Raw genomic sequence first — 15,468 nt, 5'->3', positions numbered from 1 at the left:
TATTTGGCTTGGGCAAAAACTGCTGCTGAGATACACCTCAATATACTGTACATACACAGCCATAGTTTAAAAAAGTAGTGCAAAATTGACGCAGAATATAAGGCCAAGGTTGTGAACTGAGTATTTATTTATGTTAAAGTACATCCCAAATCTTTCTAGAAATTGTCTCTTCTGTAGATTGTATATATAAATGGACATAACTAACTCTCTAGCCGCCACGTTCCAAATAGGAAGTGACCATGTGGGCACTTCCGGATCCATCGACTCAATTGTCACCTGTCTCTCTCTATATAACTGCTGCTGTGAGCCTCATCATTTTAGTCTTTTAAAATGTTCATATTAGCCCGCTCTACATGATAGTCCACAACATCACATTCTTGCCATAAAATAACATTTGCAAGCACACTGATAGTCCAACCTTGTACTTCTAGTGTCTAATAACACATATTTCCTCCTCTCATCCACAGGCGTTTGGATGCCAACCACATCACCAGTGTCCCGGACGACAGCTTCGAGGGGCTACAGCAGCTCCGCCATCTTTGGTTGGATGACAACAACCTGACGGAGGTGCCGGTGGCCTCTCTCAGACACCAGGCCAATCTGCAGGCCCTGACTCTGGCACTGAACCACATCTCACACATACCAGACAACGCCTTTGCTAACCTGACCAGTCTCGTTGTTCTGTAAGTCTCATCTGTTTAAATGGGAGTTTGAGTCATGGTTGTCAGCTTCGTGTAACATCATTTCTGCATCGAAAGCATCCACTATAAATCACTTGTGACATTTCCAAATATGCAGATGGTAGTCTGTCTGCACTGGCTATGCGTAGGCTGTCACAATAATTACTATATTGACTTATAATTACTTATTTGTTATTGACTGTAAATTAGAGACTGAACAAGCATTTTGGGGGTTAATATTTAGTGTGGGTACTTTTCATTTGTACTAGTGGGGATTTTTTTGTTATTTTTCTGTACCATCATAACATCAGAGATGCAGAGGGTTTAATAAATAGTTTTTTATGACTCATTCTGATTACAACCAACTTTTTTTTTTTTTAATAATATTGTACATTTATAATAGTGTTTAGAGGATAATCCTGTTTTAGGGTTATTGTGTCATGGGCACAATTTGAGATTAAATATTATCATTCATCATCTAATATGCAATATGTCACACGTCACAATTTGTTATTGTGATAGGCCAAGCTATGCTGACATTTTGTGTAGATATTGTCAGAATTGGAAAAGCCTTGTTGCCATAGTTAGCAAACATGATTTACAGAATGTCCCTTTGCAATTTGGTGCAATGTACAAGTCATAATAGTAAAAAAAAAAAAAAAAAATGAATGAAATAAAATAAAACCAAAAAAGAAGGTGAAATAAAATTTACTTTGTCTAAAACTAAATATAAAAAATTATATATACAATACACAAAATGTATAGGACAGCAGCTCTATGCAGGATTGCAAAATTACAAGGTATATCTTTCATTTGAATTCAAGCCTCCAGCCTCCCTCTTGGTTTAGTTTGGGGATTGTGTCCTGGTTTAGACTTGGTTTATCCAAATAAATGTCCCGTTTCATAACTAGACACTATTCTAGTGTTATATCTGTTATTTTATGTTTAGTTTTAGATTTGTGCTGAGCTTGAGATATGTGTTTTCATGTGCAGCCATCTCTCATCATGTCCGTATCTTATCAGCCCAGTGTCAGGACCAGTCCTTGTGGCTGAGCAGTTATTCTTTTTCAATGTCATAAAGTGATATTTAACACCTTTTTCCTGATAACAGTTACACAACATAGTGTGAGTTTTGTTCTACATTTTATAATATGTTTCCTAGCCATTTTGAACAACTTCAGTATTAGTTACTTTCTTCTATTTATGTCATAGGCATATATTGTAATGTGATGTAATGTAACAACGGTCATCTTGAACTACAGTCTTAAGTAGTACACTGTTTGGTATTAATTAAAGTGAACATCCTCCACAATAGCTCTGATAGTGGCCCTCATAGGCCTATATCCTAAATAACTCAGCAGGACCAACCTGCTGGTAGAGTTTGTAGGCTTAATTAAAGAGGCACACTGTTTACAAAAATGACCTGAGGGAGAAGTAGTGGGAGTTGAAATCATTGAGCGATAAGTATTTCTCCAGTTAAGACCTACATAAACTCCACCACAGCTGTGTTATGGCAGAGAGCGCTTGTATGTCCGATTTAAGGGCATTTCTGGTACAAACATTAACCCACTTTAGGATATTTATAACTTCACATTTAGGACAGTCACAGGGGTCACAAGTACCTGTTGAGTCTGCCCAAGTCCCACGTCGGGATAAAAGGAGAGTCTGTATCAGGGAGGTCATCTGGTGTACAGCGTACGCCATATCAATAGTATTTAACAGACTGCAGCCAGGACTGGACCAGGATAGACAACCAAGAAAGCCAAATATATCTTCTGAACTTTTCAATGTGACCATACCATTTCTCCACATAACCACACATATTTACATAAATTAGGCCTGTTGCAATAACACAGTTTGAAGGGAGATTTACTGCCACTGAAAACATCATGATTCTTTATGCCTTAATAAAACCCTGGAGCAGGGTTAACAGGATAACCCAAGCCCTTTCTAGACTAAGACATGGGGAATAAAACATTAACTGCAATTAATAAATAAATAAAAAGGACAATGTGAAATGTTTTTAGCTAGTATCTATAGCTATATCTACATAAAATGTTTTGGCCTATTATACAGCTCAAAATGTGAAGGTACTAAAACAAAAATCCAGACAAGGGCACATAAAAGATACACATAGAAGACTGAAAATAAAATGTGCATAATACTGATCTGGTCTGACTAAAATCTTGTTGGATAGTGGCACAAGTTTGGTACTAATGATGCGTAGTGTTCTTTATACATCCAGTCACACATAAACAGTGGTGGGTGCAGAGTGGTTTAGCTTCAGGCCCAGTGTAAACTCATCAGGATAAACAGGAAGAAGAGCCCTGTTCAAGTACACACTCAGACACACCTGATTCACAAACCACTGCTTCTCACAAATGAACCTAGGTTTTGTCCTAAGCGCTAAACCACAGACTTACTGTCTATTCACATCATTTTGCATCATACTAGTAAAGTTACATACTTTTAATTCCCTTACTTTTTGTAGGATTTGTTCTTTAAAGAGTAGTTTTATCAGAACATTCTCTTACTTAAACATATTCTGCTAAATTTCTGTTTAATACGCTACTACTACTACTACTACTACTACTACTACTACTACTACTACTACTACTACTACTACTACTACTACTACTACTACTACTACTACTACTACAACTACTACTATTACCAGTACTACTATCCATAGTAAACTATACTATACTAAAAGCCACCCATGGATTACAGAATGACAAAAAAAAAAATAGGACCGTTCACATTGCAAATAGCAATTTAAAACAACATTTTATGTCTTTCGAATGGTGTAAAGCTCTTAAAATTTTGAACATATCAGGAAGCTGAAACCCATGAAAATACTAAACATACAGATAGTGCTTGACATTCTTATATATTTATATATGTCTACTGTACTAATGGTTTCAACGCTTTGTCTTTTCCCAGGCATCTCCATAACAGCCGTATTAAGGCCATAGGGGAGAAGTGCTTTGCTGGTCTGGTGAATTTGGAGACTCTGTGAGTAATGTTTGTAATAGCAGTGTGTTTGTGTACATTAACAGCTCCCCGCCCTCTGCTGCTCCACTCCTCCAGACATCATTGTGTCCACTTCCGTCTTTAATTGCTCCAGGATAAATAGAGCAAAGTACACGATGCTTATCGACTGTGCCCTCCCACTGTTCACTTCCTCCGGCTGGAAAAAGTCTGTCTTCTTAACCAGTGTCACTCTTCCTCAAAATTGAGAATTTAGTGCATTTTGGTCCCATAAAAACACTTAGTATCCTTAACAGTTTATAATGAAATTTCTGAAGGCACAGGTCTTCAACTGGTTTCTTTCCTTGTAATGTTCCCCAGTAAGACATTGAAACTTATTTATCTAGAATGTGCGAATATGTATTTTCATTACTCAAGGTGGTGTCCCCACAGAGGCATTCCAAGGAAAGAAATCACTTGAAGTATTTTAACAATAACATCTCCACCAGAGAAGTTGCATAGTGCACCTTTTAGAAACAGTCATAGATCACTAAATTCATTTAGAAGATTACACTGCAGGTAAGTGATCAGCCATTTTGTTGGTTTTGTGATTATTTTTGTAAATAGTTTTTACAGTCGAAGGCAATATACTCAATATCCTAATCTGCCATATCTCCATAACAACATCCATTGAGAGCACATAGATAGAAACTGGTATAAATAAATAATGGACCAATGGATCAATATGCTTATTATTAGCATTTAAGACAATAGCAGAGGTAAATTAGCCTCATACATGAAAACTGTACATTTTCTTTAAAATGCTTAAGCTGTTAGACTGCACATACTTAAAATATGCAACAATTTTGTGACTTCCTGTTCCTATAATTTGTGTTGCAGAGATCTTAACTTCAATAAGTTGATGACTTTTCCCAAAGCGATCGAGGCCCTGCCCAAACTTAAAGAGCTGTGAGTATCCGTCCTTCTGGAGCTCCCTGAGGGGTGCATTTTGTTATGGGACAATGAGGATAGTCTCTCTACATAAAGAAGTCTTGTCACTGCATATAAAGGGACTCGGATATAGTGGCTAACGGGAGCTTGCTTTGAAATTAGCCCTACAATTCATTCATTATTTGGACATGAGTCTTATTTGGCGCACATTCCAGATGCATTTGCTCAAATTTGACACACAGTATATAATTACCTTCATTTACTCTCATTTGAAGTCTGGAAATAGAAGATGGATTGTACATTAGCAGCTTTTATTACAAATTACATTTAGATGTTAAAGTAATAAGTATACATATAAATCCTTAAATTTGCTGCTTCTTTAAATGTTTAAGTGAAGAAAATAATATTCAGCTCTGACATTGTCTTTACAAAAGATACGACACAAGCATATGCAAAGACATGTTTAATGTAATATATATGTAATATAATTTTAGTGTGTTAAAAGTTATGGATCTTAACAGTCCCTCCCATGTCAAGACCTTCTGCAATGTAAATTTTTCCTGTAGACATGAAAAACTAAATTTACATATTATTTAGCTATTCAGCTATGCAGCAACTAATGTTTTCAGTCCAAAAATATTGTAATAACTTTTTAACAGTTTATAATGTTTCAGAAACAGAGTTTGTGTGACAAACTTTATTGTCACTGATAATGTTTACTGCTGTGTGGAGCCAAAGTCTTGATTGTCTCTTTGACCTTCTTCCTGCAGTGGCTTTCACAGTAACTACATTGCTTCCATACCTGAAGGGGCCTTCCATAACAACCCCCTGCTACGAACCATGTAAGGTCACTCTCTGATCCACTAATACTACGCTCAAATACACTAGACACACTAATGACTGGGACAAATACCAGCGCGGTCTCTCTGTGTGAGCCTCATGTAGGACACAGGGCTTAAAAGTTTGCTACTAACTCAACAGTAGTGGGCTTGAGACTGGTGTTTAGCTATAGGATTTATTACATTGTACACTTGATAAAATACTAAAGCAGGTTAATCAACATAAGATGAGACAACTTTTTGTTGTTTTTCAGTTAACAAGTTAACAGTAAAATATAAGACAGTATTGTTTTAATTATTCTTTATAACATTAACTTTATATGGATCACTTATACTGTATCAAAGAGCTGTGGTTTATCAACTAGAATTTCAAATTTTGCTTTTGTTTCATTCACATTATTATTAGTCTGACTACACCTCCAAAACTCGAAATGCTATGTTCCACCTTGTGATGTCATGAAGTGGTTTTCAAGTTAACAACTACTTTTTACCATTTGATCAGTAGAGATTGGCAGTAATTCCAGGACTGAAATTATCCAATTGATTCTAGTGAAGCTGTATGGAGTTAAAAAACAGAGCGGAGCACTTACTGTAGAACCACTAGATCACATCATAAAGTGGAACAAAGTGGTCTAAACGAAGAACTCTGCCTAAATTTGCAAGATTTGTGTGTTAAACATGTGTGAATGAAACAAAACACAACTTCAGGTATGTTTTTGATGTGTAAACAACATTACAACATAGATCAGAAAATAGCAAAATCGGGCCCTTTAAGCTTTTGAACAGAATTATAATTAAAACTTTCACAGTCTATAGCTTGTGTCTTATGTTCACTCGCTCTAGAAGTTAGTGCTGTTCAAACCAGCTCATTCAGAAGCATGTCCAGTGTCCAGAAGATGGTGCCATTGTAAACTACTGCAGTGTGACCTTTTCCTTTTGTGTCACAGACATTTGTATGATAATCCTCTGTCTTCTGTGGGGGCCACGGCGTTTCAAAACCTGTCCGAACTGCACTCACTGTAAGTACCTCTACTTCCCACGCCTAATACAAATGTACACAAAGCACAATAAAATGTACATTAACATTAGGCAAGTTTATTTCTGTAGCACATTTTGTACATAAAGTAATTCAAAGTGCTTTACAGAATAAAAAAGACATTAAAATCACAATACAAACAAATGAAAACATAATTATCATCAAATTAACATTAAAAGAGAAGAGTGCTGAATAAAACCCTTTCAGTCATATGCACAGCTTAACAGAACCGTTTTGAATCAGGATTTAAACATTGTCAAAGTAGAGACCTCTCTTACAGGTTCTCTTACAGGTTGTGTTCACCATATAGACATAGACAAGCAGGTAGCGGACTGTCCACCAGAAATGTTACGCAGTGCACTTTTACCTGTCAAAAAAATTTTAAATAAAAATGTCTCAACAGAAAACCCTCAAATATCATAAATTCCAACATTGTTGTATTATTTCTTTCTCAGATTATTGTAGCTTTTGACACTAGAGTGAGAAAATCATTTCACCTTCACATGAACAGGCCCAGTAATTACAGAACAATTAACAATACCATTGGCATTTTCAGTTTAATAGCAAAAGTTTTTAGCTGTTTTTAGTTCCATCACAGTTTTAAGCTATGGGCTCCATGTCACATCACTTTACTATTGATGAACTAAATAGTGGTTCTGTGGACTGTTTTCTTCAGAATGCTGCGTGGAGCCAGCAAAATGGAGAACTTTCCCATTCTCACAAACACAAACAACCTGGAGAGTCTGTGAGTATCATAAGCACTTCAGTATTTTTTACTGTTTTATTTTTAAAAATGACTCATTCTGTTTTTATATTTTCAGGACGTTGTCAGGTACCAAAATATCTACAGTCCCTGCTCATCTGTGTGACGACCTCAAGCTTCTGAGAACTCTGTAAGAAACAATTCACTTTTTAAGCATACATGTGTACATTTGTTTAGAAAAGAAAAAAAATGATAGAATTGATAGTTGAGTCTGTGTCAAAATAATACTTGATTGAATTGAAAAACTAAATTATCATTTCAGTAATTTCACCTAATATAATATCTTAATAACTTCACTCAGTTTGCTCAAGTGAGAAAATACTATACCATTAATTGCTGGGTTTGAGCTGACATCACAACATAGATAAGTCATATTTATTACAGATGAGATAGGGCTTTGGTAAAATGTTAAAATATTAAAATGCAGGTTTTTGTTGAAACAGGCCATGTGTATGTGTGAAAATGATTATGGTTTGTTGATGGTTTAATGATGGTTTGTTCAACAGGGACCTCTCTTACAACAGCATAGTGGAGTTGCCTTCTTTCCAGGGCTGTGTCCGACTCCAGGAAATGTAAGAAACAAATGACTAAAAAAGTGATACAACTTAAGTTAGGAATAAATTACTGATGAAATACAAGAAGTAGAGTAGTGGCACTTTTATTATATTCATTGTTATGTTTTTATTTTCCAATTTGCAGAAGCTTCCAGCATAACTCCATTCAGAAAATCGACCGAGACACTTTTCAGGGTCTCTCTTCTCTGCGTTTGCTGTGAGTCAACCACCACAACACAACCTCCCCAATGTTTACAAGTCACACACTGAACTATGTGCTGTTGTTGTTTTTACAGAGACCTGAGCAGGAACCAAATCCGAGTCATTCACAAAGATTCTTTTCTCACACTGTCAGCACTTACCAACCTGTGAGTACAGATAATGTTTGTAAAGGTACCACAGTTGTAGGGACACATCTCTCATTTCTAAATGTGTGGAAATTGTGGGATTTTTCTTGTGAAAAGGCAGATTAAACTATCCAGTCACTCCCAAAAACCCAGCTAACGCTTTCCCTGCCTTCTCCTTTCTGCTGTTGTGCATTTAAATCCTTGTAATCTCCATAAAATAATTAGTTGATTAATAAATAATAATAGTAGTAGGTGCGGTTGAAAGGCCCCAAACACATTGCACGCATCAACGTTTACGTGCACGAAGACGGCCACACGGCATCTCCAGCAGGACATATGTTTGCGCGGCACTGCCTCTGTGTTTGTCTACAGTGAAAATAACTGAATGGGCTTGTATTTACCATCTGCACAGGAAGGCCACAGCAAATGGCAGCATTTCCAAAGTAAATTTTAAAGCACAAATTAACAGTCTTTCTGAACCTGGGCTCCTTCAACGACACCTAACTGTCTCGGGCACACAATGTGTTGATGTTAAACAACAAATGCTTGTTTTGTATGTGATTTGATTGGAATACTCATAAATGCCTACGCTCCCCTAAAGCATAAATAAAATGTTGGATTCTGTTTTCTGAACTCTATGTTTGCATGACGTGCTTCTCCATACACATGCCTAGTGAGGGCACTGTGGCCGCCCCCATTCACTTTTGATGCATTCTAAAAATACACATCCTAAACATGCAGTTTTTACACGTTCAGAAAATACGTGCTCAGTGTGTCCTAAGCCTAAGACTGGCAGTAGTAATAAATAATTTAATGATAGTAATACTAGTATCTGTACCAGTTATGCGTTACATATATTTTTGCTTGTTATACTTTCTTCTTATACCTTAACTCTAAATACTGCTCGTGTAATTTCTCCTCCATGTCCTTCAGTATGTTGAATTATTTTGTGATATGGAAGAAGAAAGTAGCAGCAGAACATTTTAATTTAATTAGTGTTTGGTGAGTACTAAAATGGCTTTTGTGTGTTTAAAATTAATTTTGCAGAGATCTGAGCATGAACTCCCTGACTCTGATTCCCACGAGTGGACTGAGTTCACTGAGTCAACTCAAACTGTCCGGAAATCCACAGATGAAAAATGTGCTGCCTGCAAAAACACTGCCCAAACTCAGGTGAGGGACAAGTGCTACTTTTATGTAATTTATCCATACATTTATGTCAGATAAAAGCTTAATATTAGTCACTGGGCTGTAAGGATGTTATGCAGGGACCAAATGCAGCTTCATGATTATTGGTGAATTGGTCCAAATTACCATAAGCAGTACATTTTTACATTTTACTGTAGATTCAAGACCTCTACCTGAATCCATTATCAAACATTTGTGTTTGTACCTATTTTATTTATTCACTGCACAAACAACCAGCCCATGGTGCACAATCAGCCAGCTGCTTTGTCTGTGTTTCAATATGATGAAAAATGTTTGGATACCACACCCCTGATGTAACGTAACAGTGTCCAAATCTCACTGTATGGTCACACGCTTGCCTCACAGCATCAGAACTGTTCCAAGATTCGTATATTTCAAGAGATTTTGTATTATTTTTTGATATATTGCTACATCCACTACTACATTCCTTCTTTATTGTATAATCCATGTAAATTTGTGTAAATCTTTGTAACGTCTTTTAACTTAGGACCACCACCTGTTTTAATGAGAAATACAGGTTAATGACTTCAGCTAAATCCAACAGCGGAAACATTAAAATGAATAAATGTCTGTGGCAAACTCATTATTTTTATGTTTTCCTGATGTTGGAGTTTTGGGACACTCTGGAGTACAGCAGTATGTGAAGACTCTGTTGAATAATTACTGTATTTTTTGTAGGTCCATCTCTGTGCCCTATGCCTACCAGTGCTGTGCTTTTGTCGGATGTGATCAGACAAGTTTAGAGGAAAACGATGCAAAGAAACCAGGTGGGAAAGTCCAACACTCTAATTATTATTTGTAGATAAGATAGATAAGATAACCTTTATATGTAACAAAATGGGGAAATTCCACTAGGGCTGGATAATTAACAGAATTTTAATCATGAGTGAGATTAAGTAATTTCTAATCTTCAATGAATGTCAGTGAAATCATGTGGTTTGCAGCAGAGTTCAGACTTTGGAGGAACAAATTAGACAATTTTTTGTGTTAAGTAGCATTGATTACTGGTCTGCCTTGTTTACTTCTAGGAAATTAAAATTGAAAGCCAAAGTGTTGTGTTAAATACGTAAAATTTGATTTAAAGCATCTAAATCAATCAATATGAGAAAAAAAAAAAAAACATAAAAGGTACAACAACTAAGTAACATGCCCCCATCTAAATGATCCATTGATGATTATGTTTCAAGAAAAGTTTGGAGTTTGGGTTTAGTTCAATATTTTCATTTTCTTTGGAGGCATTTTATGATTCCTCTGTTGTTTGTGTATTGTGGTTCATTCATTGTCTATTGTATGATATGTATTAAGCTCTAAATAAACTAAATACTTGATTGTAGGTGGAGAAGAAGTAGAAAGGATCTCGATGTTGATGCATTGCTCCCCTTCACCGGGTAAACATTTTAAGTGTAACATTATTCATGTTTAATATTTAGATCATTTTCAACACAATTTTGTACATTTCAGGCGCCTTTAAACCCTGTGAGCACTTGTTGGGGAACTGGATGATTCGTCTGACCGTGTGGTTCATTTGTCTGGTGGCTCTGGTCTTCAACAGTTTGGTTCTTGTTGCCACATTTGGACCCACTCATCGAACAGCCCGACAGCCCTACTCTCTGGCCCCCAGCCTGCCCCCTGCCAGGCTGCTAATGGGGCTGTTGGCGCTAGCAAACCTCCTCACAGGACTCTATGTGGGCATCCTGACTGCTCTGGACCTGGCCACATGGGGCTCGTTCGCTTCGTTTGGGGTGTGGTGGGAGATGGGCCCTGGCTGTCAGATCACAGGGGTGCTGGCGGTCTTCTCCTCCGAGTGGTCCATTCTGTTGCTGGCATTGGCTGCGGTGGAGCGGAGTGCATCTGTGCGCGTGATCCTAGGAAAGGTCATGCTGTCCCCTCGTAGGAGCAGCTCTCATGGGGGTTGCTGGAGAGGGGGGCGGCGCTTCAGTCTGGCCGCTGGGGTCCTGGCTCTGCTGGCTGCAGCTGGAGCCTGCCTGCCCCTCCTCACCTCCAGTGACCAGGCCTCGCCCCTGTGCCTGCCCTTCGCAGGGGTCGACAGTCCGGCTCTGAGTGTTACTGTGGTGCTGGTGCTGCTCAATGCTCTGGCGTACCTGTTCACTGCTGCAGTTTACACACAGCTCTACTGCCACCTGGGCCGAGTGGAGCTGGCTGACCCGGAGCAGTCTGGGGCTCTGCGGCACGTGGCCTGGCTCATCTTCACCAACTGTATCTTCTTCTGCCCTGTCGCTGCCTTCTCCTTCGCCCCTCTCCTCACGGGGTCCGCTGGGGGTCCGGAGATCGCCAAGTCTGTCACACTGATCTTCTTCCCTCTGCCCGCCTGTTTGAACCCTGTGCTGTACGTGTTTTTCAGCCCGGCCTTCAGGGAGGACTGGACTCGTCTGCGTGGCCTCAGAGGGTCATCCCGAGAGGTCAAAGGTGAGGGTCAATGTGACGATGGGGGCGGGAGCTCAGAGCTGACGGACAGAGGCTCTTCTACACTAGGCTCAGAGTGTGGGCTGTACTCTCAGCTCTGTGCAGAGGTGTGTGAGCGTTGTGAGGCGGCTCTACACGCCCGGACCTGCCCCTCCAGCGCCTCTGTGTGCAGACATTTGGTGAAGGCGCACAGCTGTCCCACCCTCTCGGGGGCACCGTTGTGCCCGCGCACAGAGGGCTTTTGGGCAGATAGCGGAACGCCTCTCGCCCAGTCGGAGTATGCAGACGAGGGCGACTCTTTTGTGTCGGACAGTTCAGATCAGGTGCAGGCTTGTGGCAGGGCCTGCTTCTGTCAGAGCAGAGGACTGCCACTGGTACACTACTCATACAACATACCTCGAGTCAAGGACTGACAGGTCCTGCACTATCACAACAGAGACGCTTCAACTCAATGTGCCAACTACCATTTAAAAAGACTACAAAAGCACTTAGGTATGTACTTACTGTGTAAACAGAAATGCAACCATTTATTTAAAGGGATCTCAAAGAGTAGCGCTACTAAGGACATGTTTTTACTCTAACTGAGCACATCACGTTACAGACTTAAACAGCAGTGAATCTGTTGCCACAGTGCCTGCCTTTGGATCTCATGTTGTCAGACTCAGTTTTTGTTATAAGCTTTTAAATTGTTTTATTTGTATGCTTCTTGTTGATTCCTAAGCAACTTCACCCCAAATTTATTTTTATTTGGATGTATGATTTTTATAAGTGAAATGTAGCACATGTATCATATTTCTAGGTCTGAGTGTGAATGTAAAAGAGGTGGTCTCTTTCGCCCTTCGGTTGAGGACACTGTAACTTCAGCAATAACTTGTGTATGTCTGTGATGTTAATCAGCACAAGAATGATTTAGCTCCACGCCCTGGTCCATGAATAAACACCTCTGGTTTGGTGTAACCAAGACTAAGAATGTGATTAAAGTAGCAGATTTCACTGTTTGGACACAGCTCCCATGCTCCATGCTCCACAGGACATTATTTATTGTTGGAGCAGCAGGATAGCCTGAGAGTATTCAGCTGTGGAAATGGCCTTTACATTACAACTCTAATACACCATAATTCAAAGGATTTACAAAGTAGAAACAATGTTTAAAAATATTACATGCAAAACAAATTATATCAGGTTAGATCAAGAATTACATAATCAGAAATGTTAAAATAAAAAGTTAAGACTATTTTCCAGTGTGCACAGAAACAGGAATTTATATGAGAGTCATCCCAGTTTTCCTGGTTTTCTGATGGATATGCATCAGACAGGCAGCTGAGTCAACATGAAACAGACCAGATATTTTATAATGAACTTTAATAACCAAAATGTCAATCTTCAGTCATAGATCAATGTACACCCAATATTAGGAAAGTATTACAGTGAATGATGCAACAGTCTGAAGATCCACTATCAAAACAATTTGATCAGATGTAATTGGAAATGTTCCCTTTGATTGGGCCTGGCTGCAGGTTTAATGCAGAGAGTGGGGCTGCAGTGCATCAGGGTTTGGCTGGTGTTTGTAGAGCATGACTGTACACATAAAGGTGGGTCCGCCCTTTCAGCATGTATCCACAAGTGCATGTCATGTGAGCGCTCAGGAATTTAGGCAATGTTCATTTATAGTTCGTTCAATTCAAACTTTTTATAATCTGTTTAGGCGTTGCATTTTGTCCTGTTTTTCTGTTGATTCCAAATGTGTGTGTGTGATGGTAAAATGATGAGTGCTTGTAAATCTGACAGAATAAATGTAATCAAGAATGGGACGCTACATTAAGGAAGCTACCTCCATAAATGCATAGGCTGCGCTTTGTTTCATGGCTATTTGCTTTATGTTGATACATGTGTTTGTACCATATTGTTTGATTCAAATGTGGGAGGTTGTGTACTGTATACTGTGATTATTTTGTTAGCCAAAAAATAAACTATGAATTATTATTTTGTCTTTTATAGATGGGATGAAAGTATAAAAAAATGTTTCACAGAAATTCAGTCTAAATTAATGTTTTTAGTTATGTTATCCTTTTTGACAGAGATCCCCAGGTTTTTTGTTCTAGTAAAATAATTTGTTCTAATTGTGAATAAAATAATTTGCATAAATTGTGTATTTTAATATGTACCTTTGTGGTACTCCATTGACCTATGTGTAAAAACACTGGTTGGTTTTGAAAGGACCACACAGAGCAGCTTCTGCACTGAGATGTTACTACTCCACTTACTATTCCACAGTATAGCATTAAATCAGAAATACCTAATGCCATGCTGTGGAACATTTTAGGCAAAGTATTTCTCGAATCATTAGAAAAGTTAGAACATGCACTTATATGTTCAAAGTTCTCGCCAAACTTTTAATGGCATCACTTGGACGCAATATACAGGCAAATCAGTGGCTATTATGTTATTATTATGCTGTGCTATTTGTACAACCTCCTTCCTGTGTGGACTAATGACTTACAGTAGTTTATGACTCATGACATTCACTGCAGCCAGATTCAATGTAGTATTTAGGGTATTTTAAAGGATAATTGTTCCTGAAGTTAAAAGAATATAAAATAAATGTTCTGTGCACAACTTCAAATACATTCAGAAATATACAGATTGGTGTGTTAGAGTTCACATTATATAACATGCTACTTAAGAATATAATAACTTTAAATCGACCGGAACTCCTCAAAACCTGACCAACACTTTTCTAGAACGCTGCGATTCCAGACTGTGCCACTGCTGTTTCCATGGTGACCTGCCCGAGAGAGTGAGAGAGAGAGTGAGAGACCTGAACAGAGAAAGTCCTCACCCCAGGCCCTGCTGGAGTTCATTGAGGAACATCAGATAGAGGTCCAGGCGGAGACCACAGTGGTGTTTTTGACAGAGTCAAAGCTGGGAGATGTGGAGGTGACTATGTCTGGAGCCACGAAAGGAGGAGGCTTTAGACAGAGCTACATGTCTGGTTGTTGAAGAAGTTGAAGGACCAGATGAGAACTACCTGGACAGGTCCAGGTCCAGGTCCAAGTCTAAAACCCAACAACATATTTGGCAAAAACCCTGAACAGAGAAAGTCCTCACTCCATGCCCTGTTGGAGTTCACTGAGGAACATCAGATGGAGGAGTGAAAGCAGGAGATGTGGAGATCACTATGTCTGGAACTACCAAAGAGGAGGCTGTAGACAGAGCTACATGTCTGGCTCTGAAGAGGTTGAAGGACCAGATGAGAACCACCAAGACAGGTATAGAGCTGGAGGAGAAGGAAGACGAGAAGGAGGAGGAGGAGCAAACAGGGTCAGATTTACTTTGTTTACTGACTAGAATACCATGCAAATATACCATTAGCCTGACCTACTGTCTTTAAATATGATGTAAATATGCAGAGTAACAATAAATGTAGCCTAAACAAACATAATTTAAAATCCAGCAGAGTCAGACCTAAGTTTTATAATCAATTGAAGATTTACAGTGAATTTTTACATCACTAAATATATCGGCTTTTATATTGACTATCAGCAGCTCTAACTCCCATTTTATCTGTATCATATCGGCAGTAAAAAAAAAAAAAAAAAAAAGGATGCCCATGGATCTATTAAAATAACCTAGTTTAGGCCCTAGTTTAATCGTGGTTTAGTCCTGGTTCAGTCCGTGGGGATCTCTCCATCTCG

General features: G+C 38.7%; 1 protein-coding gene across 1 annotated transcript in view; it reads left to right on the top strand.

Moving 5' to 3' along the window:
• Positions 1 to 14,018, top strand: part of lgr4 (leucine-rich repeat containing G protein-coupled receptor 4) — a 38,644-nt gene extending 24,626 nt beyond the window's left edge. Inside the window, exons 5-18 of the mRNA XM_020938794.2 lie at positions 468 to 683; positions 3,624 to 3,695; positions 4,551 to 4,619; positions 5,372 to 5,443; positions 6,388 to 6,459; positions 7,153 to 7,221; positions 7,298 to 7,369; positions 7,746 to 7,811; positions 7,939 to 8,010; positions 8,090 to 8,161; positions 9,188 to 9,313; positions 10,028 to 10,116; positions 10,684 to 10,737; positions 10,811 to 14,018. Coding sequence (XP_020794453.1) covers positions 468 to 683; positions 3,624 to 3,695; positions 4,551 to 4,619; positions 5,372 to 5,443; positions 6,388 to 6,459; positions 7,153 to 7,221; positions 7,298 to 7,369; positions 7,746 to 7,811; positions 7,939 to 8,010; positions 8,090 to 8,161; positions 9,188 to 9,313; positions 10,028 to 10,116; positions 10,684 to 10,737; positions 10,811 to 12,186 — 2,497 coding nt within the window. The 3' untranslated portion in view covers positions 12,187 to 14,018. The remainder of the gene's footprint in view (positions 1 to 467; positions 684 to 3,623; positions 3,696 to 4,550; positions 4,620 to 5,371; positions 5,444 to 6,387; positions 6,460 to 7,152; positions 7,222 to 7,297; positions 7,370 to 7,745; positions 7,812 to 7,938; positions 8,011 to 8,089; positions 8,162 to 9,187; positions 9,314 to 10,027; positions 10,117 to 10,683; positions 10,738 to 10,810) is intronic.
• Positions 14,019 to 15,468: the final 1,450 nt, after the last annotated feature.

The sequence above is a fragment of the Boleophthalmus pectinirostris genome, unplaced genomic scaffold (assembly GCF_026225935.1).
Source record: "Boleophthalmus pectinirostris isolate CB_2022bp ecotype Guang Dong unplaced genomic scaffold, ASM2622593v1 HiC_scaffold_19, whole genome shotgun sequence".
Taxonomy (NCBI): Eukaryota; Metazoa; Chordata; class Actinopteri; order Gobiiformes; family Gobiidae; genus Boleophthalmus; species Boleophthalmus pectinirostris.
Note: the sequence above shows the minus strand (reverse complement) of the source record. Positions and strands in the feature narration are given on the sequence as shown.